This window comes from Vipera berus (genome assembly GCF_964194415.1).
Source record: "Vipera berus genome assembly, chromosome: 1".
NCBI lineage: Eukaryota > Metazoa > Chordata > Lepidosauria > Squamata > Viperidae > Vipera > Vipera berus.
The window spans coordinates 347,442,631-347,466,797 of record NC_138202.1 but is presented as its reverse complement, the minus strand read 5'-3'; the positions used below and the strand labels follow the sequence as shown (position 1 = coordinate 347,466,797).

Below are 24,167 nucleotides of genomic sequence, written 5' to 3'. Positions count from 1 at the left end.
TCACTGGAGGCTTTTAAGAAGAGATCAGATAGCCACTTATCTGGAATGGTAGTGTCTCCTGTTTGAGCAGGGGGTTGGGCTAGAATACCTCCAAGGTTCCTTCCAACTTTATTATTCTGTTATCTTCCACCCCTTATTTCTTATCCTGCCTTCAGGTATTTTGGAAAGTAGGTTGACCTCCTCTTTCTGTGACAGCCCCTCAGGTACCGGAAGATGGCTATCATATCACCCTAGTAGTTGTTCTCTTCATTAGATATCAGACAGTCAAATGCACCAAATCTGTGCCCCATCCACAATTTCACCAAAAAATTATCTTACCTCCTGAAACCACCACCACCACCATTCCCCCCAAAGAAAGCAATTTTTCTCATCAAATTAAATGGGGGGAAAGGTAGAATAAATTTCTAGCATACAACTATTAGAAACCACAACTGGGAAAGAGAGAAGCCAAACCTGCCCTTGATTTATTCAAGCAATCATTCCCATTTGCACATAATTTACCAGAATTTCTTTCAACAAATGTTTTCATTTACTAGAATTATGAGGCACCAAGTACAACAAGAAATACTTTTTCCCCCCCTCTGTCAGAAAGAAAACATCCACCGTAATAGTGAGCCCTAATATACTGTATAGCAGCCTGGCCTCAAAAAATCTCAAAGGATGTGGCTCCAAAGGAAAGGAAATGGGGAAATAAAGGATATGAACTCCACAAGACATAAATGCCTCTTTCAAATAGAGGTTTCCCCCCATGTTTCCTAACCACCAGAAGAAGATGTCTAGGTTACTGCTTTTATCACCACAACTTTCCTTCATCTTATCTCGTTTCCATAGCTGGACCAGCTTAAAGTCCTATTCAGAGGTTCATGTTTTGCAGTTGTGTGTTCTCTCTTCGTCCAACACAGTTTTGGTCATGGATGTAGTCTGCCATGCTTCATGGTGGATGTGGTAGCTAAGATGCTCAGGGGTTGGAAATTGCCCAGCTGCTACTCTATGTTGTCTTCTGATCACTGAAAACTGGTTTCACCAAATCATGTATGAATTTCTAAGTTAGTCCTTGCTTCCACCCATGAATCTGCAGAACACCAAACCTTCAGAACCCTTCCTTCAATAGCCATTACTTCCTCTCTTTTTTTTTTAAAAGGAAATGGCATAGTGACATGGGTAAAAGGTGATTTAGACAGACTGCTGTGCTGCAAATTGCTGGGAGCTGATTTAGAGATCTTTCCTTTGTCAAGGAAGACAGTTGGGTGTCTGCTTTAAAGAAATACGGGGAATATTTTCATCAAAGGTCTGAATTGAAAAACAGTGGGAGGTAAATATCTGAGGAGGCATGAAGAAAAATTGCTAGATCCACGCAATTACGATTAACAGGGGGAGAGTGGTAGTTCAATGAAGTAATTCAATCTGGTGTCCTACATTTTATCAGATAGCAATTGTGAGCTTTGATATAAATTGCTGAGAAAGAATTGGAATATCATGCTCTCTCTCTCTTTCTCTCTCTCTCTCCCTCCCTCTCTCTCCCACAATGCTTCATTATCATCAAAATGACTACAGGTAATCCTCGTCTTACAACACTTCGCTAAGTGAACATTCAAAGTTACAACAGCACTGAAAAAAATGTAACTTACGAGTGCTTTTCAGAGTTACAACCTTTCTGTAGCATCCCCAGAATTATGTGATCAAAATTCAGATGTTGGAAACTGATTCATATTTATGACAATTGCAGTGTCTCAGAGTCATGTGATCCCTTTTTATAACCTTCTGACAAGCAAAGTCAATGGGGAAGCCAGATTCCCTTAACCACCAGGTTATTTAACTTATCAACTGCAGTCATCCATTTAACAACAGTGGCAAGAAAAGTCGTTAAATGGGGCAAAACTCACTTAACAAATGTCTCATTTAACAATAGAAATTTTGGGGTCAATTATGCTTGTAAGTCGAGGACTACCTGTACTTTGCAGGTCACATATTCCAAATCTGGAAGGTGAGAGCTTTATTTTCTTCTCTTGGGGTTGACATCTGTGATGTGACCCTTAGTGTGAAGATGTGATCCATTCTAGTGAAGGGAGTAATGGTTGTGTATTTCCCAGATGGGTAAAGTATAATATTTCCTGCAAGGACAACACTGGTTTATTTTTACAGGTTCCTAGAAATACTTAGAGTCAGGCTTTGCAAAGCGTCTTGGTTTAAGAATGGCCCAATAGATGATATCCGGGTCATATTTAATTTTGGTTGGAATATCTCCGGCATGAAAAAATCAACTAATGACAACTGATGAAAAAGTCAACTAATAACTAGTCCTGTTGTCCTATTGTCTCTTAAAGTTCAATAGCATTTGAGAGAAACCTAACTCTACCCTCCTCAGGAGTGCTAGTATTGCTCGTGGAACAAGAAAGTTTTCCAATCTTTTTAGGAAACTGATGAACATTTGAATAGTTCCTTGATCTTGTTTTTTCGGAAGTAAAGTATTTAGTCCCAACTCTCATTTCCATAGAACGAAGTGGGCATGAGCATGCTTTATACATAGCTATTTTTGTGTCTTTCAATGTCAGTCTTTCACACTGGTGCTTTACAACAAACTATATACCACTCATTACCTTTTTTCCCCCAGCAAATTATTCTACTTCCTTTCCATATGATGAATGAAGCTCTGGACCGATTTGACTTTGTCCATTGCTGGGGTGAACATTATTACCCCAAACTCAGATTTTGTTGCATCTAATGCCTGCTGAATTAAGATCTATAAAATCAAGGATTAATGTATTTTTATGCTTTCCCTGTGTATACAGGCAGATAGATATATTTAAATCATGTATTTGAAACAAACACACAAACACTCCTAAGAAATGCTCACCAAACCACCAGCACTCTTGTTCATCCCTGGGAATTCAAATGACCAACTGCTTCTCCTCTACATCTCATCTTCCTCTTACCCAAACATGTCAAACTCGTGATGTCATGTGACATTGTACAATGTATCGGGACGGTTTTACCATTGCCGGCAATGGGATGGACACGGCTTCTGGACGACGTGTCTGGCCAGCGGACCAGCATTTTGACACCCCTTCTCTTACCCATCATTCACATCACTCTACAGCAGGGATGGGCAACTATGGCCTCTTTATGACCTGTGGACTTCAACTCCCAGAATTCCTGAGCCAGCATTCCATGAAGTCCATAGGTCATAAAAGAACCATAGCTGCCCCCACCCTGCTCTATAGAATACCACCCCCCCAACATCACTGAGGAGTGAGGGTTACCTGGCCTCCTTAAATACCTAGCCAGGTAAGCGGACAGCCAATGGGGTTGGCCCTAGGTTTCCCGCTGAAACTGGGTTTCCCGCCAAAACCGTTCAGGCCAACGCCCCCTGGTGGCTGTTGCTATGCAGGTGCCTGCATACATAACACCAACTGTGGTCTTAAGTTGAGGACTACCTGTGTTGGTTCTTATAAAACCAAATGCTACAACTTTACACACAAGGTAAGTGACACTCATTTTAGCTCTTCATAGATTCATGCACCCAGTACATATAGTTTTCTGGGGATTAATGTGAGGTATTTTGTAACTACCTTCTTCTGGGATGTTCTTCAATTTATCAAACTACTACTCAGGGATACTGTGGTGTTCTCCCATCTAAACTGAACCTGCTTAGCTTTTTGAGATTAGGGATTAATTCAAGATCTCGCTGAATATCCATCAATTTATATTCTAATTCTCCAAGAGGCACTGTTTAAATAGTTTAAATGAGACTATCCATTTTCAAGATGGAGAAGTTAGCCAGCTTGTGAAAGAACCGGGTTTTGTAGAGGAACTCATAAGAAAATTAGAAAACAAAAATGTTGCTGCTGGGTGTGTAGAAATGAACAAACAACTCTGAAAATCGGAAAAGACCAGTTGAAAGTGAGTGCCCACTCAGTGGTCACAAAATGCTGATTTGATCATGGAAGGGAGAGATAGAAAATAAAGAGGAAGAAGAATATTTTGAAATCTCCCTCCAGGTGACTTGTTTAATGAAGAGAAGGACGAGGGGTGACAGGATAGCAGTGTTCCAATAACTCAGGGGTTGCCACAAAGAAGAGGGAGTCAAGCTATTCTCCAAAGCGCCTGAAGGCAGGACAAGAAGCAACGGATGGAAACTGGTCAAGGAGATAAGCAAACTAAAAATACAGTGAGGGGGAAAAAGTATTTGATCCCCTGCTGATTTTGTACATTTGCCTACAGACAAAGAAATGATCAGTCCTCCCTGTTATAAACCAGAATTCCCAAGCTCAAAATTAAATAAAACCTAACCTAAAATATCAACAGAAATGTCAAATTTGTACATGATATCTCCTAAAAAAAGGGCTATTATCAAAAAAAATATGAAACTGCCACGTGCCTCCATAATACAGGTGAGATCTTTCAATGCTCCATTTTTAATGACCAGAGATCTTTGTAAGAGGGTGGGGTTACCTCTGACAGTTTAATTGCCTTGCAATCACCCTAATTTGACCTAATAATGTATGTTTAGCCATCAGTGGAGAACATCCTTATTATTCAGGTTGCCATGTGTATTTAATGTGACATTTAAGACAAGAAGAGGAAGAATGAGGAGGGGGGAAACTGGCTGGGGAAAAATAATATACCCTTTGATGCTGTTTTACAAGGGTTGATGGGCAAAGAATATATTTATTCCAGCCCAGTGGAAAATAATAATAATAAAAAGGGGGCCAACATTGTCATAAAGCAAATTTGATGGACTGAATCTGGAATGACAGCTAATCTTAGCCTGTCTCCTGCTTGAATAAACCTTGTAATCTTTCCAAGAGGGAGCTGACAAGAAAGAAAGAAAGAAAGAAAGAAAGAAAGAAAGAAAGAAAGAAAGAAAGAAAGAAAGAAAGAAAGAAAGAAAGAAAGAAAGAAAGAATCAAGTTTGATTATGTTCAGAACTATATTTGGGTATCTGTCAGGACCCACCTCAATCCACATCTTAGGAAATAAGAACTCTTGGATGCAAGTTTACTCCAAAAGGAAAATGTTTACTAGGATGGAATCGATTGTGGCAATACAAGACGGAATCTAACAAAGTTACATTTCAATCCTATATAAAGCATTCCCATTTCAGCCCCTCCCCTCATCCATTTGGTCAGATGTCAGGCCCTTCCATGGGAAAGGGAACTCTCCTTGGGTTTATGGTTATTGCTTTTCTTTTTAGTTGTAAATGAAGATGCAATCCAGATCTGTCTCTCCCCCTCCCTCCCCCAGTTCAAATGTTCCCTGTTGTTTGAAGAAGTCTATCCTCTCCCCCCCCCCTTCGGAGAGATGGCAGAATCCCCAGAATAAGCACATTGTTCTACCTATACATTTATGAAATGTGATATAAATGGATTCTGACAGTATCTTTGTTTTTTTTCTTTTTTTGCCATTGACTTTAAACAAAGATTGACTGAAAAGCTGTGAGGAGCACCCTTGCTGAGAAAGTCGATTTGATGCTGCCAGGTTTTTGTCCCCCCTTTTTATTGTATGTTATAAATCTTGAAACATGTTATTTCGATACCATGAGATTTATATGATACAATTACAAATTCTTGATGTTCCCTGAATATACCATTAGAATACTGGAAATGAAAGGGAAAAAGTAGATACTCTATTGTTACTAGCTACAACTTAGGATAGCAGTGTGCTAATACAGCAGGATCCAACAAACCCCACTTACAGCAGGAAACGGAAGAGAGGGAAGACATCAGCAGAGCCTTCCCTTTATACAAAGGCTCTTTAAGAGATACAAACCTTGCTGAGTCATTCCATCGTTTCATCTTAAATCTTACATTACATAAGCTGGTTAGCTGTTAAATCAATACCTTGACAATTTGGTCACCATATCACAAAAAAATGCTGAGAGTTTGGAAAAAATTCAGAGAAGAGCAACTAAGTGTCAAGTTTCTGACGTATGGGCTTTTCAAGTGACTCTAACACTAAGATGATCAAAGGCCTGGAGACTAAAACATAGAAAGAATGGCTGCAGGATTTGGGTTTGGCTAGTAGTCTAAAGAAAAGAAGAAATAGGGGAGACATGATAGCAGTGTTCCAATATTTGAGGGGCTGCCACAAAGAAGAAGGGGCCACGTTATTCTCCAAAGCACCAGAGGGCAGGACAAGAAACAATGGTTGGAAACTGATCAAAGAGAGAAGCAACCTGGAATTAAGGAGAAACTTCCTGACAGTGAGGACAATTAACCAGTGGAACAGTTTGCCTCCAGAAATTGTGGGCGCTTCATCACTGGAGAGTTTTAAGAAGAAGCTAGACAGTCACTTGTCTGAGATGGTGTAGGTTCTCCTGCTTGAGCAGGGGGCCGGACTAGAAGACCTCCAAGGTCCCTTCCAGCTTCTATTCTATTCTATTCTATTCTATTCTATTCTATTCTATTCTATTCTATTCTATTCTATTCTATTCTATTCTATTCTATTCTATTCTATTCTATTCTATTCTATTCTATTCTACTCTACTCTACTCTACTCTATTCTATTCTATCATTAATAAAAAGAAATAAATACATAAACAGAGCAATTTTAGCAAAAATTAAAATTCCAAAAAGTAAAAGAAAAAGGAAAAAAGGGAGATTTTTTAAAAAAACTACATTTTTTAAAAAATATGCACGTCTGACATCTTCCTTTTTATATAACAGCTAATTTGCAATGTTTGAACACATTTAGCATCCCTTAGAAAACAAAATATAGGCGATTATATTTGCTGTGATGCATTTTATATGTGGGAACCATTCTTGCTCAAATTTTGTTATACTTCCTTTGTGTTAAATTTTGCCATGGCTGTGTATTCTCCAGGTTTAACTTCCCAGTCATATATTGTCCAAATTGTGACTTTATTCCAATGTTAAGCAACATTTATTCTTGCTGCTGGAAGTACCACATGTATCTCATTAAATTGTGATACTTCTTATTGATTGATGCTAAAGGTTTGGCATTTGCTAGTAAGTCCTTCAGTTCGTGTTGATATCACTGCTTTGGAAGACACAAGACTAAAACTATCCTTCTCATGAAGAGCTGCCCTTTTGTTTTGAGAGGTCAGTTGGGATTCATCTTCCAAAAACTGGATTGGTTAACTTTAGAACAAAAAAGCAGGCAGAACCAGGAGAAAAAGTTATTTTTACTTCTGTCACGGTGGGACTGGATTGTTTTAGCACTGAAGGTGTATTATGGTTTGCAAGGAAATGCACTTGACACAGAGAAACCAAGACAGTTGAGAGTTATACCCGTTTACTATATGCAATGGAACTATTTACAACTAGGTATATACAATACAATCCCAGTCTCTCTTCCTAAGTCTCTCTTGCAAAGATGATTCATCTCTAGCTCTCCTAACTGGTTTACTTCTTCCTTCATTTGGGGTTTATCAAGAGACAGTGAAAAGAAAGGAACAAGCTGGATTCATGGCTACCATGCTCAGTGCCCCTTGTCTCTCTCTCTTTTTTTTTAGATCCTCACCACCAATCACCAACTCGTGCAATGAGTCTTCTACCCAGTCCTTTCCCAGAAAACAGGGCTTTGTCAACAACAGCTGACTCTCTCCTTCCAATCTTGGATGAAGATAATGTCTCTCCAGGACATCTCTTCTTCCAGGGAAGCCACCTATGGAGTTTTCTTCTTTGTCTCTGATTGGGAACTCACAACTGCTCATGTAACTTTATTCTCCAACTATTCTCTCCATTTTAAAGTCTTTTTCTCTCCTCACCTATTTTGGGTCAATCTGTCAGCATGTTCCCCCCCAAAACTCAACAGGTAGATATCCATTCCAGGGCTTGATCCCCCAACACCTATATACCAGACAGGACCAAGCAGCAATGTTATCTACCTCTCACCCTACAGCCAACCTGGCTAGTAGCCAAATAAGGTCATCAAACCTTGTGACAACACAATTGTACTCCAAGGCTAAATTTGAAGTTCTCCCATTTTATTCTCACCATTTGCTGGCATACACCAGGACAACTGCAGTCACACCAGGCTCTTAAAAGCCATATTTCACAACTTCATTTATAGAGATATCAAATTTATTAAATAGAAGATGGAATGAGCACTCACTGGGCATTTAATACTCTTCCCCTTCTGTCCCATTAAAACTGAACAATTTTATTAATAACCTCGGAAGGGGCCTTGGGGGTACACATTCAGAGCCTGAAGTTTCAGATTGTGGACTGCTTATCTGCAGTCAGGTTCCAACCAACCCTAATGTTTAATTATCCTGAAATCCTTGGTTCTAGCAGTGCAGTCAGTGAATCAAAATGCCTCCTTCTCTGAAAGTGTGAGAGTTTACTGAAAGACATATTTCTAAGGTAGGATTCTCCCTCACCCTTGTCCATTCTTTTCTCAGCAATTGGTTTTCAGTAGGCCAATACGTGGCTTCCCATGGAAGGCTTCAAAGAATGTTACAGTGCCAAATATTGTTGTGTGAAAGAGGTATCCTCAGAGTCAACTGGAGCCTGCAAAATGTTTTTGTGGAAAAGGGTGGCTGATCATAGTCAGAAGCAAGATGGTCTCTTCTCCTCCATTGTTTCCCATTTAGGTCAACCAATGTTAGATAGGAATAGAGAGCTATGAGCTAAGAAAACTAATTATTTCTTCCACTCTAAGATACTTCTCAAACTAAGTCGGGAGTCTCCAAATTTGGCAACTGTAAGACAGACTCCTGAACTAAGTCATTCCTATAATTACACACAGCACATAGCTATGTCAGGAAGCTGAGGCTGATCAGCTTGAAAACATACCAAAGTTTTTATGACTGTAGAATTGGCAGTAGGTTTCCTTGAGTATCCAATAACATAAAGTATCTTGGGCATTATAAATCTTAAAGGGAAGGCTGTGGTTATTTAATATACAACTCATACGATCTGAAGAGAAACCTGAGCATATTTAATTTAATATCATGGGCTAGGTTACAACAATGTATTTGCCTTTCAATGGCTGTTTTCAATTTGACAGAATGAATGGTGTATTTAAGGACAAGCACTTTATGTTGTCCCATCCTATCAACCTGCTTTTTAACAAGAAAAAATAAGTTTACTGCCCTGGCTTGGTTATTCCTTCCTGCGAATGGCTTTATTGCAATGGCTCTTCCTTATTCCCTTTCTCTCTTTGTTTCAATATGGCAGGGACACCCCGCGGCTGACAAACATTAAAATTAATTGACCCAGAGATAGATTTTATTGTACAAAATGTATTTATGGGATAATGGAGGGCCATTATTTCCTGCAGTTCAGGGGCACCGAATTTTCAACGGCTCTCTTGGAACATAAAAGGAGGATGCACGTTTCACATAAGCAAAGTTCACCCTCATTACCTCCAGTGTCATCCTGATTAACCCATCTCCCACTTGCATGTTTTGATAAGCTGCATTCAGGTTTACCAGTCCAAACAATATAAAAAAATATAAGATGTGTTTCTGGGAAATCTCACTGACCACTCTTGAATGTGGTCAACTTCCTTGCAGTCAGTAAAATTAGGGGGGCAACAAAGTAGAAACAACCCAAGTTTTATCTCAAGGTGGAATTCTGCAAAAAAGTATTTGTTTGGTCTGTAAAACCCATCCCAAAGGAAACATTCCTGGAAGGATCAAGGCAGGGGGTTCGTTTTACTATTTATTTATTGCACTTTTCAATCCCAAGTTTTCTCCAGGAGCTCAAGATGGCTTAGACGGGGATCTTGCTTCGTTTGATCCCGCAACTGGAACCTTATGAATCAAGATTAGTTGAAAGAGAGTGTTGAGGTCCATAATCATCTAGGGAGCTTCCATACTAGGGATGGATTTGAACCTGGGTTTCTCAAACTTAATCCAAAAATGTAATCATTTTTGAACAACACAAGCTCTGGCTTGCAAGCTGTACTAAGAGAGAAAGCCCCTTTCCAGTGCCACCTTCAATCAGGGTGCACAATGCAGAGCTAAAAAGATAGATTAAAGGCAACTTCATAGATTCCTCTGTTCCCCCAGTCTTCTTTATATCAACTTAAGACATTAAGTTCCACCTTGTTTTAAAATAGCATCCATCATAGAGAAGAGACTCAACTGATATTGTTCTCTTATAAGAATATAATTTCTTATATAGAAGACAGAAAATAACAGTAATTTAGTTTAACCGTACCAGTTTATACAGTATGTTCTGCTCTCTTGCCAAGGAGGGAGAGAAACAGCTTTTATCAATCAGTAATGCTTTTCTCAAGACAGACATTTGGGAAGGACCATAGCCAAACATTTGTGACAATGCAAGTACATCTTTCCAGGTCTGGTTTCCTAGCTTTCTAATCAGAAATGGAAAAAGTAGCCATGCACAGGATATTTATGTATCAAATTTATAATGTTACCCATCTCACAAAAAGTGATTCTGCATCATACCGCAAAGTTATAAATAGACTTGTGAGATCTGTCCAAAAATAAGTATGTTGCGATGTGATCAGCAGCTATCTTCTAATAATCAAAAAACTGCATTTATACACTCACATACTCACAATACCAACTGATTCCGAGATGTATGTGTGGAAAAAATTGTGCTTATTTCTGAACACTGCACAGAAAAGTGGGAAATTATTTTGAAAAGAGGGCATATCTTGAAAAATTTAATACTGCATTTCCTGAATCTGAAACATTGAAGAAACTAGAAATAGAATCATGGAAACATGGAAAACCGTGTCTGTAAATGTAAATGTTGTTCATTAGGAAGCTTTGCATATAAAAGTATCAATAGGAGAGAATATTACTAGCTCAGGGTTGAACTGTGAGGTTCTTGGTGCTCTCTGAGCTTGGTGGTTTTCTTATAGACCTTTCATTACCCAACAAGGTAAGGGTGAAGGTTCATTCTTTGAGCTTGTGGGTTGGTTTCTGAACGTTTCATTACCAAGGTAGGTAACGTCTTCAGTGGGGTTTAAGGGATGTCAATGTCAGTGTTCCTCTGTTTATAAGGGCCTCGTGTATGGTCAGTAAGTTTTGTGATGGGGAGGTCACATCAGGGTCTTGTGATGGGTCTGATGTGACCTCCCCATCATAAGACCCACTCTCCACATGAAGCCCTTATAAACAGAGGAACACTAACACTGACAAACTCCACTGGAGATGTTACCTAGCCTGGCAATGAAATGTTCAGAAACCAACCCACAAGCTCGGAGAACAAACCTCCACCCTCATCCTCCACCTGAGCTACAGATATTTGCCAGCATCGCAAACCAACAAGGTAACTTTATTGGTGCTAAAAGAGAGTAGGATTTGCTCCCTATTTATTCACAAGTGACTTGCCCTCTCAGTGTTGGTGGGAGAGTTCTTGATAATTCCTTCATTAGGCTGTTGTTTGTCTGAGTTGGTAATTCCTCCATTGGGGTATTGCTTGTTGCTTGAATTATAGATTCAGTTTGAACTACCAACTCAGACAAACAACCAAAGAATAAACAACAGCCTAATCAAGGAAGCACCAAGCAACTCTGACAAGTGAAGCCACATATATTGACTCAGGTTGACATAGGTTGACTCAGCCTTCCATCCTTCCGAGGTAGGTAAAATGAGGACCCAGATTGTTGGGGGCAATTAAGCTGACTTTGTAATAATGCCGCTTGGGGGGTCTGTGAAAGCCCTAATAAGCAGGCATATACATAGAATGAAGGCTACTGCTAAGCTTGTAAGCCGCCCTGAGTCTTCAGAGAAGGGCGGGATATAAATGGAATTAAAATAAATAAATAAAATATATAAACAGAGAGCACACCCCATTACCTTCCAAGGATGTTACCTAGTTGGGTAATGAAACGTTTGTAAGAAAACAAGCTCAAGGAATGCCAAGGACCTCACAATACAAAAGTACACTGTATAGCAGGAAAAAGTTTGAAGAATAAGCACCATCGTCACCAATTATTAAAAAGATGTCAAGCCTGATTGATGTCAAGCTGCAAAGAATACCTATGCTGTGACATTCCTAGTTTTCCTACAGATTCAGGGGGAAGCGATGTTGGGGTGGGGGAGAGAATGGAATGCTAGGCTTCAGACATCGGACTGCCAAGCCATGAGAACTAAAACCCTCTCTCATAATAATTGTCTGACAATTTATTGGACAATGTGACCTGCACTATTAGGGGGGAGAGAGACTCTATACTTTTAATATAATGATTTTGCTGCCATTTAACCAGAGATGATTTTCCTTTCATCTGTGCTAAAATGATGTGTTCAATAAAGTTTTGTGTTAGAGACTGGATCATCTCAGCTTATTCCTACTTTGTTGGGTTCGTCAGTCGGAACCTTAACACCTGATTTTTTTTTCTTCTCAGAGTCAAACTTTGAGATATCCAAAGCCATTCAATTGGGCTTCGTGTTGCTAATTTTGAAAAAGTAAAAACAACAGGATGATTAGGCTAAATGTAATATCTGTGTAAAAGTTTGCTTCAGCAACAATTTAGCACAAGGGAAAATGAACTGCAGAATGTTCTCCTTTTGTAGTGATATCCAGTAAAGCTAATTAGCGAGTGAAAACTGGAGCTCTGTCATTAGCTAAGCTAAGTAAATTAAGATTTGCTAACTATGATTTATAGTGCAAAGTGCTAGCTAACAAGACTCAGCCTTTGCAATGAGCACACAGGCACATGCTAAAAAGCCAAGACAATGTATTAACTGCAACAGATCCAAACAGCGAAACACCAGGGTGCCTTTGTGTAAATGTGCTCATTTTAAAAATAGATAACCATTTTTCACATTAACAAAATGCAGTTAAATATTCATCTTCCTGAACTGATTACTAAAGATGAGCAAACTGTCTCTACCTGTCTGCAAGACCAATATATCTTTTTACTGTTATCTCTGACAGCCTGCTGCTATGGTAAATCACAGTCTTGGCACTCAGATCCTACACCACCAAATTTTGTTGATTAGCATGAAGTGAACCAACCTAATCTGCATTTCCTAGAGTAAATTCAGTTGCTGTGCAGTTTGCACACTACACATTTTCAAACTGTCTGTATTTTATGAAAACACACACATTTCTTTACAAAGCTTATTTTAGGGAAAATGCATGAGAGTTCAGTGCTAATTTGGGTGGATTCTGATGTAAAACAAAGCAAAACAAACCAGCAAACCAGAATGACTTTATAAATGAATGCATGTGAAACCCAAAAAGATTGAAGATATACAAATTAAATAAAGCCACAGAAATAAAATTCCCAGTTGTCATTGTTAAGCAAATTACTGCAGGTTATTAAGCAAGGATATTATGTGGTCAAAATTTGTGACCTCCAGCCAGCTTTCTCACTGACTTTTTAAAAAATCTGATACCAACATTTCAATCAATCAATCAATCAATCAAGCCAACTTCTCCGACTTTCTTATTGGATAAAAAAGGACCTCATGCTGGATTTTGTTTCCAATTGAAAAGCATGAGCAGCAAGAGCACCCCAGAGTGATGGAAAGATGCAGAATAGAAAAGCAAATCACTATCAGAAGTAGTGTCTCTTACTATCTCCAATAGCAAGTAAGTTTCAAAACACTATGGAGAGGAAATCAAAAGAAATCCTCAAGCTCTTAGTGAGAAAAAGACAGAAAAGCAGATTCCTCTATGGAGAGACAGTTTGGTCTAGCAGTTAAGGAACAAGGTAGAAAGTGAGTGAGAGTCCATGAGTTCAAATCCTGCATTAGCCATAACAGAATAACAGAGTTGGAAGGGACCTTAGAGGTCTTCTAGTCCAACCCCCTGCTCAGCAGAAAACCCTATATCATTTCAGACAAAGGATTATTCAATCTCTTCTTAAAACCTCCATTGCTCCAACAGTAGAAAGTCATTCCACTGGACAGCCATTTGTCTGAAATGGTATAGGGTTTCCTGCCTCAGCAGAGGGTTGGACTAGAAGACCTCCAAGATCCCTTCCAAATCTATTATTATTATTATTATTATTATTATTATTATTATTATTATTATTATTATTATTATTGTTGTTGTTGTTGTTGTTGTTGTTGTTGTTGTTGTTGTTGTTATAAAACTTTTATTCATAAAACTCAGTCAACTGAACATTCAAATTGACTGGCACTAATGGTTGACACGGGTTGCTGCCAGCATCCTAGGTATCAACCAGGTATCTCCTTAAAATGTAAGATGTTCCAAGTAGTGCAGTTTTTTGTAGCTTTGCTGGAGTTATTGCAGGAAGCTGCAATTTCTTGATGTATTTTGCAAAGTTTTTGGACATAGTTCTCAGTGCCCCGATGACAATGGGTATCACTGTTACACGTTTCATCCATAATCGCGCAGTTTCGATGGCCAGGTTGCGGTATTTCATAATTTTTTTCAGTTCTCTTTCTTCAACTCTGGCATCTCCTGGTACAGCGATATCAATCAACTGTACGCTTTGGTTCTCTATGACTGCGATATCTGGCATGTTGTGTTCCAAATGACGATCTGTCTGTATTTGGAAGTCCCACAAGATCTTCACCCTCTCATTCAACATAACTGAGAATGAGACATCATCATCATCATCATCATCATCATCATCATTATTATTATTATTATTATTATTATTATTATTATTATTATTATTATTATTATTATTATTATTATTATTATTATTATTATTATTATTTGCACAGTCAGCCAGATGTTCAGACTGGATTTGGCACTTTTGTCTACCTATCAAGTCCTTACCAAGGACCTGTGGATAGGCAGATGTGGATGTTTGATGCTATTACAGATATCGTCGCAGGATGGAAGCAGTTCCTAGTAAGGCCGCCTTTTGCAATTGACTAATGGCGAATTTGTCAATGCCAATGGTGTTCAAGTGGTGCTCCAGTTGTTTTGGGATTGCACCCAAGGTGCCTATTACTATTGGTGCTGCTACTACTACTACTACTACTACTATTATTATTATTATTATTATTATTATTATTATTATTATTATTATTATTATTTGTTCTCACTGTCATTAAATTTCTCCTTAGTTCTAGGTTGGTTCCTTCCTTGATTATTTTCCATCCATTGCTTCTTGTCCTCCCTTCATGTGCTTTGGAGAATAGCTTGACACACACACCCCTTCTTTGTGGCAGCCCTTCAAATATTGGAATAGTGCTATGATGTCACCCCTAGTCCTTCATGAAAGCCACCTGAGTAACTTTGAACCAGCCACTTTCTCTCAACCTAACCCACCTCATAGAGTTGTTGTGGGGAAAACAGGAGGAGGAAGGTGTGTAGGATATGTTCACTGCCTTGAGTTATTTGTAAGAAGAATAAAGGTGGGATACAAATAAACCAATGAAAACAATTTTTGGGGGTTGGGGGTGGGGGGAGATGTTGCAGGGTGATTTGTTGAAAGATTCCTCCTTATGGCAAAGGTCCCAACAGAACAGAAGGTGTTTTCCTTCAGTCAGCAACATAACAAAGCCAGGCACAAGTCTCCCACTTGCCATAATGTTCTTCCTTGAAAACAGGATGTGCCAATCCCCAGTGGTCCTTAGTCTACAGACTACAGACCCCTCACATCCTAGACATAAACTGTTTCAACTTCTTCCCTCAAGGTGGAGGTATAGGGCAGGGGTGTCAAACCACCAGCCTGCGGGCCGGACGCATCGTGCGGAAGCCGTGCCCACCCCATTGCCAGCAATGGCAAAACTGTCCCGATATGTTGCATGACATCACATGACGTCGTGAGTTTGACATGTCTGCTATAGGGCATTGCATGCCAAAATAACCAGACACAAAGACAGTTCTCCCCCCCCATCTTTTCATCTTTCCTATTATCTATTTCCTTAGCTTCTTATGACTATAACTTTGTTGTTTGTATCTCATGATCTATGTTGATTGCCTGTATTTAGTATCCTAAATCCGGTATGATTTATTTATTACGGACATTGCTGTTTAATTACTTTTTAATTTTTGTATCTTGTTTTTTATTATGTATTGCCCTGTTCACCACCCTGAGTCCTTCGGGAGAAGGGCGGTATACAAATTAAATTAATAAAAAAAATAATAATAAAAAATAATTCAGAATTAAAAGATCCAAGTTTTGCTTTTTTGTGTTTTTTTAAATGGGTTTGGGTATGTAGTATGTCTGTGTGTCACACAAAGTAGTCTTATGGAACTGCTACGTTAACAGGCAGAATGCTCCATGCAGAGTTTATGCTCGAAAATGCAACCCAGCTTCCCTGCAGTTTATTCTTCTTTGGGTTGCTTTACCTTTACACAGCTGTCTCTTGCATGGCTCTCCAGGGAAGGGCTTTCTGAATGTCATCCAGCCCCATCCTTTTTGGCATCCCTGTGGTATCCCGTAAGAGTGAAAACAGCTGTTGGATGCACTGCCTTTTAGGTCTGCCTGTATGAGTGTGCACAGAAACGACTTCCTGCGGGAGGTTCCAGCAACGTATGCTTTCCAGATTCTCCAGATTGGGTGCAAATTAAAGCTTTCCTCAGCTGGGAACGGGAGAGACATATTGTTTGGTAGCTGAAGAACAAATGTCAAAACAATTCACCATCCTTTCTCCTCAAAGATTAATTAATCTCACCCACCCGCACAAACCTCATCTGTCTAAATGCATAATGGGAAACGTAATGCAGCATATGCAGCCACCGATACGAAATCTAGGACTGAGACCAAGTGCGATTCTCATACTCCACCATGGTGATTGCAGGCTGAAAATTTAGGGGCTTTTAAGAACAGGAAGGGATGCAGTGGGTCAGTGGGTTAGGACGCTGAGCTTGTCGATCAGAAGGTCGGCAGTTTGGTGGGTCGAATCCCGAGTGCCATGTAACAGAGTGAGCACCTGTTACTCATCCCAGCTTCTGCCAACCTAGCAGTTCGAAAGCACATAAAAAATCCAAGTAGAAAAATAGGGACCACTATGGTGGGAAGGTAACAGCGTTCCGTGCGCCTTTGGCGTCTAGTCATGCCGTCCACATGACCACGGAGACGTCCTCGGACAAGCGTTGGCTCTTCGGCTTTGAAACGGAGATGAGCACCAGCCCCTAGAGTTGGAAACGACTAGCACGCATGTGCAGGGGAACCTTTACCTTTACCTTTTAAGAACAGGAAGGGGAATGTACATTGTGGCTAGGGAAAAGAATGCATTGCCCTCATTTTTGGTTTCTCTTTTATGATGACACAGGAAGTCCTCGACTTACAAGCGCAATTGATCCCAAAACTTCTTTGGTTAAGCCAGACAGTTGTTTAGGTGTGTTTGGCTCCACTTCCCTCCCTTTCCTGCCACAGTTGTTAGGGGGAATCACTGCAATTGTTAATAACACAGTTGTTGAGTGAATCTGGCTTCCCCATTGATTTTGCTTGATAGAAGGTTGCAAAAGGTGATCACATGACCCCAGAACACTGCAACCGTCATAAATATGAGTCAGTTGCCAAGCATCTGAATTTTGGTCAAATGACCATAGGGAGGCTGCAATGGTGGTAAGCGTGAAAAATGGTCATACGTCAGTTTTTTTTCCATGTTGTTGTAACTTTGAACAGTCACTAAACCAATGGATGTAAGTCAAGTACTACCTGTGCTATGGGATTACTTGTGAAGCCACATCAAAAAGAGAAAAACACAAGCTCTTTCATTTTATTGAAAAGGGAGGTGTCAAGTCCTCAAGGCCAACCAGCCAGGGAAACCAATGTCATGTTGGTTAATACTAAAAGTAGTATTGTAGCAAAGTCATTGTAACGAAACCTTGCAAATTTGAATTCTCTTCTCCTGTCCTTCCCTTCATCTTCAGGAGAACTAAGGATGGTCTTGAGATGTTTTCTTAGATTATATTTCTTCCCTAAACTTCACCCTCTTTTACCTGATTATTGCCATTTCCTCCTGCCCCTCAAGGCCATTCTTTCTGTTCTCTAGAGATGGGACGAGGGAGGAAAGTAGATCAATTAGCACTTAGGAAAGTGACATTATTGAAAAATATTATTAAAGAAATTAAAATATCTCCAAAGAATGGTGAATGGGATCTCCTAGAACTTAAGATTCAGCTTACATTCAAAGTTCAAAGTGGCACATTTTTGGTTTGCATAGTTTGGTCTTAAAGGGTCTACTGCCTCAAAGAAGAAATTCTTGCTAGGTTTCCAGGATCCATTCATCCTCTATGTTTCCCGTGTCTGGTATGAGAACCCACTCTAGCACAAAGGATTTCAATCCCCTCTTGACATCTCCAGAGCTGTTCTTAATTCCTACATGTGCAATCAGTTTGGTCTTTGATCTAACAAACTTGAATAGTTTTCAAGTTTCCAACAGTAAGTGCCAGTGGAACTAATTATAGAGAAAAAGTGGTGGGCTCCTATTCAAGTGAAGTTCAAAAAAAAAAAAGCTAGATTTCCATATGTCGGGGATACTTTCATTTGGATTCCTGAACCGAGCAAGAGGTAAGATTGATGGCCTAAAATCCCCTTCCAATTATGATTCAGTATTGATTACTGTTTGGATTTTCCATACTTGCATGGTCCACAGGACGATCCAAGCACCATCATTTTCTGTTCATGTTCAAATATCAGTTGCTGTAATCATTTCCTTTCGGCAGGAAGTGAAAAGATCTCATTTGCAAGGCCTGCTGCCTCATTCTTATAATATACTTTGGTGGCCAGATGTGATGGAAATAAAATGTAAAGATCTTTTGAAACAGCAAAAATATGGAGAAAATCTGATTAAGAATGCAATGTCTGGATCTACAATCTGGCATTCTAACTGTGACTTCTAATCATAGGGAAATTGGTCCATCACTCCTAAGCATTCACTAACTCAAATGTTAAATTACCATCACCATCGCCCTTATTTTCCCATTCTGTCATTTGTGGACAAGTATTCTAGCAGGCTGACCCAAGCTAATTACATCATAGGACAGTGGACATGTTCTATGTGAACTTCAACTGCCAGAATCCCCCCCAAACCAGTACATACCAGTTTACTTCTGTGCTATTCAATAGGCTGGTTTCTTTATACCACTAAAACTCTTCTGTTTGTCTGTTTGTAACCTTCAAGTAAGTGAAACAATGCATCTTAGGGCAACAATGTTTAAAGCAATGTATCTCAAATGGGTTAACCTAAAGAATGCATCCATAAGCTGTGACTCACCACTCCTGTGGGATTGAAATTTGGCAAAGTTGTGGCAGTTCAGCATTGCTGTGCAGTCACACTGCCGTAGTCATATGATCATCGCTTTCAATGCTCCATGCCAGCTTCCCACAAGGAAAGTCAATGGGGAAATAGGCAAGAAGTCAGAAGTCATTCCTGTTTCCATTATTTTTCCAACCTGTGGTCATTCTGCATCTCTTTTTAGTTAGTGAATTATCCCAAAAACAATGTCCCAAGGAGCCATGATTTGTCTAGTCACCTATAAAGTCGTACATGGCATAGAGCCTGGCTACTTGAGATATCACATCACTCCCAAGATATCAGTCTTGCTGGTTCATTCCAATAGGGTTGGCATACTCCAGATTTCTTCATTGAAGAAATGCTATCTATCAGGACCCCAGAAACATGCCTTCTCTCTTATGGTGCCTATTCTCTGGAATGAGGCTCCCACTGAGATCCAGGTAGTCCCCACCCTGATGGTGTTCTGGAGGGTCTGAAAGACCCATCTCTTCTCCTAAACTTTGAGCTAGGATGGACAGAATCTCATGTTCTGAATATGAAATATGTTGTGTTCCCTAGACATGCCAACTGTTTATTGCTATCTTTTGTATCTGGATTGCATATTTATTCTTTTTTTGTGTTATGAACCTTCCACAGTTGACTGGAGTCAGGTGGCATCTAAGTCAAAATAATATAAATAAATGAATGGCAGACAAAGTACAAGCATTCAGAAAACCAAGCCAGCAACAGGTATAAATGAAATATGCAAAAGAATACATGGTCTAATACCTAAACCTGCAAAGAAGAGGTCAATTAACCAAGTCTCGGGTAACAAAGATGTTTTTGGATTGGTATTCTATGATGATATTCTTGACTCTTAGTCTGATTATCACAGTGACAACTTAAGAGACAACTTAACCTGGTTAATGAACCTATCTTCTTGGCTTGCAAAGCAGATTCAGCCACAAATTTAATTGAATGGGCTGGGTTCACCCCACACTCTAAGCCACAAAAAAATGTTTGAACATTAAGAATATTAAGACAGGGTCAACTGAATTAATGACATTCATTCTGGTATTTGGAACTCATTGGGATCTTCAGAGGTAAGACACAGATTTGAGGTGATGCATCCATAACAAAGACTGCTAGGGAGCAAAATCTCTGTGTTTCTCTCTCTCTCTGTCTCTCCCTCCCTCCCTCTGTGTGTGTGTGTGTGTGTGTGTGTGTGTGTGCGTGCGTGCATGCACTCCTGTAAGCTCATACAAAGTGGCTTGTACTTTGCAAATGCCAGCTTGGGGAGCGAAGAAAAGACAGCCACGCATTGTTAGCACATAGCACGCCTGTTCTTGACAGCTTGAGCTGTCTGTAGATTTCCTGACAGATGTAGTCACTGACACCTCGTCTTGCTTTCGGGGGAGTACTACCAGGCATGGGATGCTAAAAATGTTTATTTTCTTCAGCAACTGAAGACAGAAGGATATCTGTGGATGGAAGAGGCACTGTTGTCAAGGAGCCAGATGATATATAGAAAGTCAATTTGTTGATATTCAGGGAAAGCTGAGCCAGAATTACATTAACCATCACTTTTGTGAAACAGGTTTCACTCTTCCGGTAAGTCTCTTCATCCATGAGAGTGAAAACGAAGGACATAAATGTTTAGTTGATGATGATAAATAGAAGATGAGAGACAGAGACAGAGAGATGAAAGAGAGACCAGGGTGGATTGAAATCTATTGTTTATTCTTCTGTACCACAGTCCTGGCTCCTGCACAGGGTCAGAAGAAAGATCAGAGTACAGGTAGTCTTTGACTTATAATGGTTCATTTAGTGATTGTTCAAAGTTACAACGGCAATGAAAAAAGTGACTTATGACCGGTTTTCACACTTAAGACTGTCGTAGCATCCCCATGGCCATGTGATCAAAATTTGGACTGTTGGCAACTGACTCATATTTATGACAGTTCTAGAGTCCCAGGCAGTGGTGGGATTCAGCCAGTTCGCACCACTTCAGCAGAACCAGTAGCTAATTTTTTGTTGCCCAGGCCCAGAATGGACTTCCGGAAGCAGCATCCGCACAGAGAACTGGTTGCTCACATATATGAATCTCACCACTGGTCCCAGGGTCAAGCGATCCCCTTTTGTGACCTTCTGACAAACAAAGTCAATGGGAAAGCCAGATTCACTTCACAACTGTGTTACTAACTTAACCACTGCACCACTTAAGAACTGTGGCAAAGAAAGGTTATAAAATGGGGCAGGATTCACCTAACAACTGTTTTGCTTAGCAATAGAAATGTTAGGCTCAACTGTGGTCTGTAGTCAGGATCTACCAAGGCCAAAAATGTGAAAACTGCAACGTCAAGAGTTGAGACTCTTCCATTGCAACATGAATTATTCTGCAGTCAGTAAAGATGGCTTGGTTTCCCATAGAAGCTGCCCATTTGTTTACTCCCACCAGGGAGAACTGTAATCATAAGCCATCATCCAGACAACAATAACCAGGCAACCATAAGCCATTATCCAGACAAATGAATAACCTCTGGCTGAGGACACACGCTCATTGATTCTTGGATACCACCAATCACTGGAGGCTTCAGCTTCTGTTTCTCAACTCTTACCTCTGAGAAGGAATGAGTTTTCCAATGAAGAGATGTTCCTCTTACATGTTTCATTTTTATCCATAGGAAGTCAGTTCCCGAATAACTCTAAGCACACGGTCAGTCAGAAACACTATGGAGACCCATCAGCACTTTTATCATCATCAATTTATATCCCTCCTTTTCTCCACAACCTCAAGGCACTTTCATTTCACCCCACAACTGCAGGTTGGGCTGAGGTAGAGGATTGACCCATAAGCACTCTGTGATTCTCCATGCCTGGAAATGACCTTGAACTGGGTCTCCTCCATCCTAGTCCAACACCTTTGTCATACTGCCTCTTGCATGACAGATCTACTGTATCAAGTTTAGTTCCTGAGATCACCAGATAATGCTGGAAAAGCCCCCCTGGTTTACTCTAATGTGCCAATTTCAATCAATTCATGCAAACTGAGCTACAAAGTATTCCCTTAGGATTGTGGGAATTTTCAGTTCTGCCTACTACTTTATTGTTTTAATATGTTTCAATTAGTTATAGTTTCCTCCTTTCCTTTCCTTTCCTTTCCTTTCCTTTCCTTTCCTTTCCTTTCCTTTCCTTTCCTTTCCTTTCCTTTCCTTTCCTTTCCTTTCCTTTCCTTTCCTCCCTCCCTCCCTTCCTCCCTTCCTTCTTTTCCCTAGTCACATAGTTTAAGTTGGGTGGTGACATAATAATATGCATGAATGAATGAATAAGAAAATCTATCAAAGGGAGCTTCATATATCCCAATGATCCCACTCGTGTTTTTATTACATTAGAACATTCCATTCAAACTTGTTTTAAAATTAACACATATCATGCAGAATCAAGAAACTGATGTCACTGTTGTATGAAAATATGCCCTCCAATCAGCTGGCTCATCCTTATTTAAACATCCATTAATACAAGAAAACACAAAAATAGAGCTTTATCTACACCAGTTTATTTTCTTTGCTCTTTCATTCAGGATATAAGGAAACAGCATTTCTTAACTTGTACTGTTCTTCTCAAGACTATTTGGGAAGGTCCTGGCCAAATATTGGATGCGAGTCCAGCAGGTTAGATGCTCTGTGCAACTTATTTGCATTGCATTTAATAGGAGTACATTTATTAATTGCATACAGTGATTGATTAGTTGTGCCTCACTTTTTCTTTTATTTTTCACACAGGAGCCTGGGATTCATTGGACAATCACCATGTAGAGCTAGAAGAACGTGTTTTGCTCCCATCTTACCCTACAGCCATAGGTGATGTCCAAGGATCAGGACTTTAATGAAAGGGGCAGGTGAAATATTTGGGAATGTGGAGATGAACAGGCTACTAAACTATTACGAGAGGCCTCAGCCTAGAAAGTGATAGGCCTTTCTAGAGGGAAGAGGGAAAAGTCCCAAGATTTAATGAGGTAGCTAAAGAGGTAGGACCACCATTTCAGATCTATTCAGTGAATCTTTAAATCCCTTTCCTAAGGCAGGCATGCATATCTGTGTATATATATCCAGAGAATAGGCTAGGCACATTAAACATCAAAGCTAGGTTAACAAAAGTTCTGCATTCACACAAAATGTTATGACCCCCCCCCCTCTCGGCAAAACCCCATATTATGACATAATGTGATGACAGTAAGCTCATATAAAATCAAGGCTGCCCTTCCCCCCCCCCTTACTGAATTTCTTGACGATCCAGTCTCATTTTAACCAGGGCTAATGTGTTGTACAAAACCAGCCTTCTGGTCACAGTAGACTGGTTTCCTACAAAGTAGAACCTGGATGGTGCCTTGAAACACACTCCTAGGAAAAAAGAAGGATTAACCTGGATAAAGGGAGAAGTCAACAATATAAAAGAAAGTGCCTATAAAGGGGGAGAGGGCACAGTTACTGGGTGGGGTGGAGGAATGGGGGTTAAGGAAGGTGGGGTGATTAAGAAAGCAAGTTGGTGGGAACGCAAGAGACTCTGTTCAAAACAACTGTCATTATTTTGGATTGCAGGCCAGCCGATGAAAGCCATGGAAATAATTGGCCAAACCCATCAGCTGAAATACTGTCCAGTGCAAAATCTCCCTCCTTGGGCATTACCATTTTTGACACTGTTCCAAGACACGTATCTTAAAAAGTTGAGATCCACTTACAAAGTAGCCTGTTCCCAAGCTGGAAGGGGCGGAGCTCTGCAAGGGAAAAAAAAAGAAAGAAAGAAAAGAAAAAAAAGAGAGAGAAATGAGTTACCCCTCTGTATTTTTGCACGTTTCTCCCTTCTTCTGAAACCTGTTCCAGTCCACCTCCCTTCTGTCTGACTCTTTTACAAAAGCTTCTCTTCCCCCTCCCAACATTGCCTTGACAAGCATCGTCCCTTGTCATTTTGCTAGTGAAACAAACATGTTCTCGTTGTTTAATTTCCTCCCCCCCCCTGCCGCCTCTTCCCCCCTCCTTTTCTTTTTTTAACATTTCTCAAAGGCTCCATCGACAGAAACATGCTATTTACTGAAATTCCAGGCTCCGACGGTGGGTGTAATTGC

General features: G+C 40.0%; 1 protein-coding gene and 1 long non-coding RNA gene across 2 annotated transcripts in view; both read right to left on the bottom strand.

Moving 5' to 3' along the window:
- Positions 1-24,167, bottom strand: part of LOC308671591 — a 711,918-nt gene that overhangs the window by 112,811 nt on the left and 574,940 nt on the right. The window lies entirely within an intron of this gene.
- The window catches only part of LOC308660153 (autism susceptibility gene 2 protein homolog), a gene marked incomplete at both ends in the record, with an annotated part of 443,023 nt that continues 442,582 nt past the window's right edge, over positions 23,727-24,167 (bottom strand). Inside the window, one exon of the mRNA XM_081314369.1 lies at positions 23,727-23,819. Within this exon, the coding sequence (XP_081170495.1) occupies positions 23,727-23,819 (93 nt within the window). The remainder of the gene's footprint in view (positions 23,820-24,167) is intronic.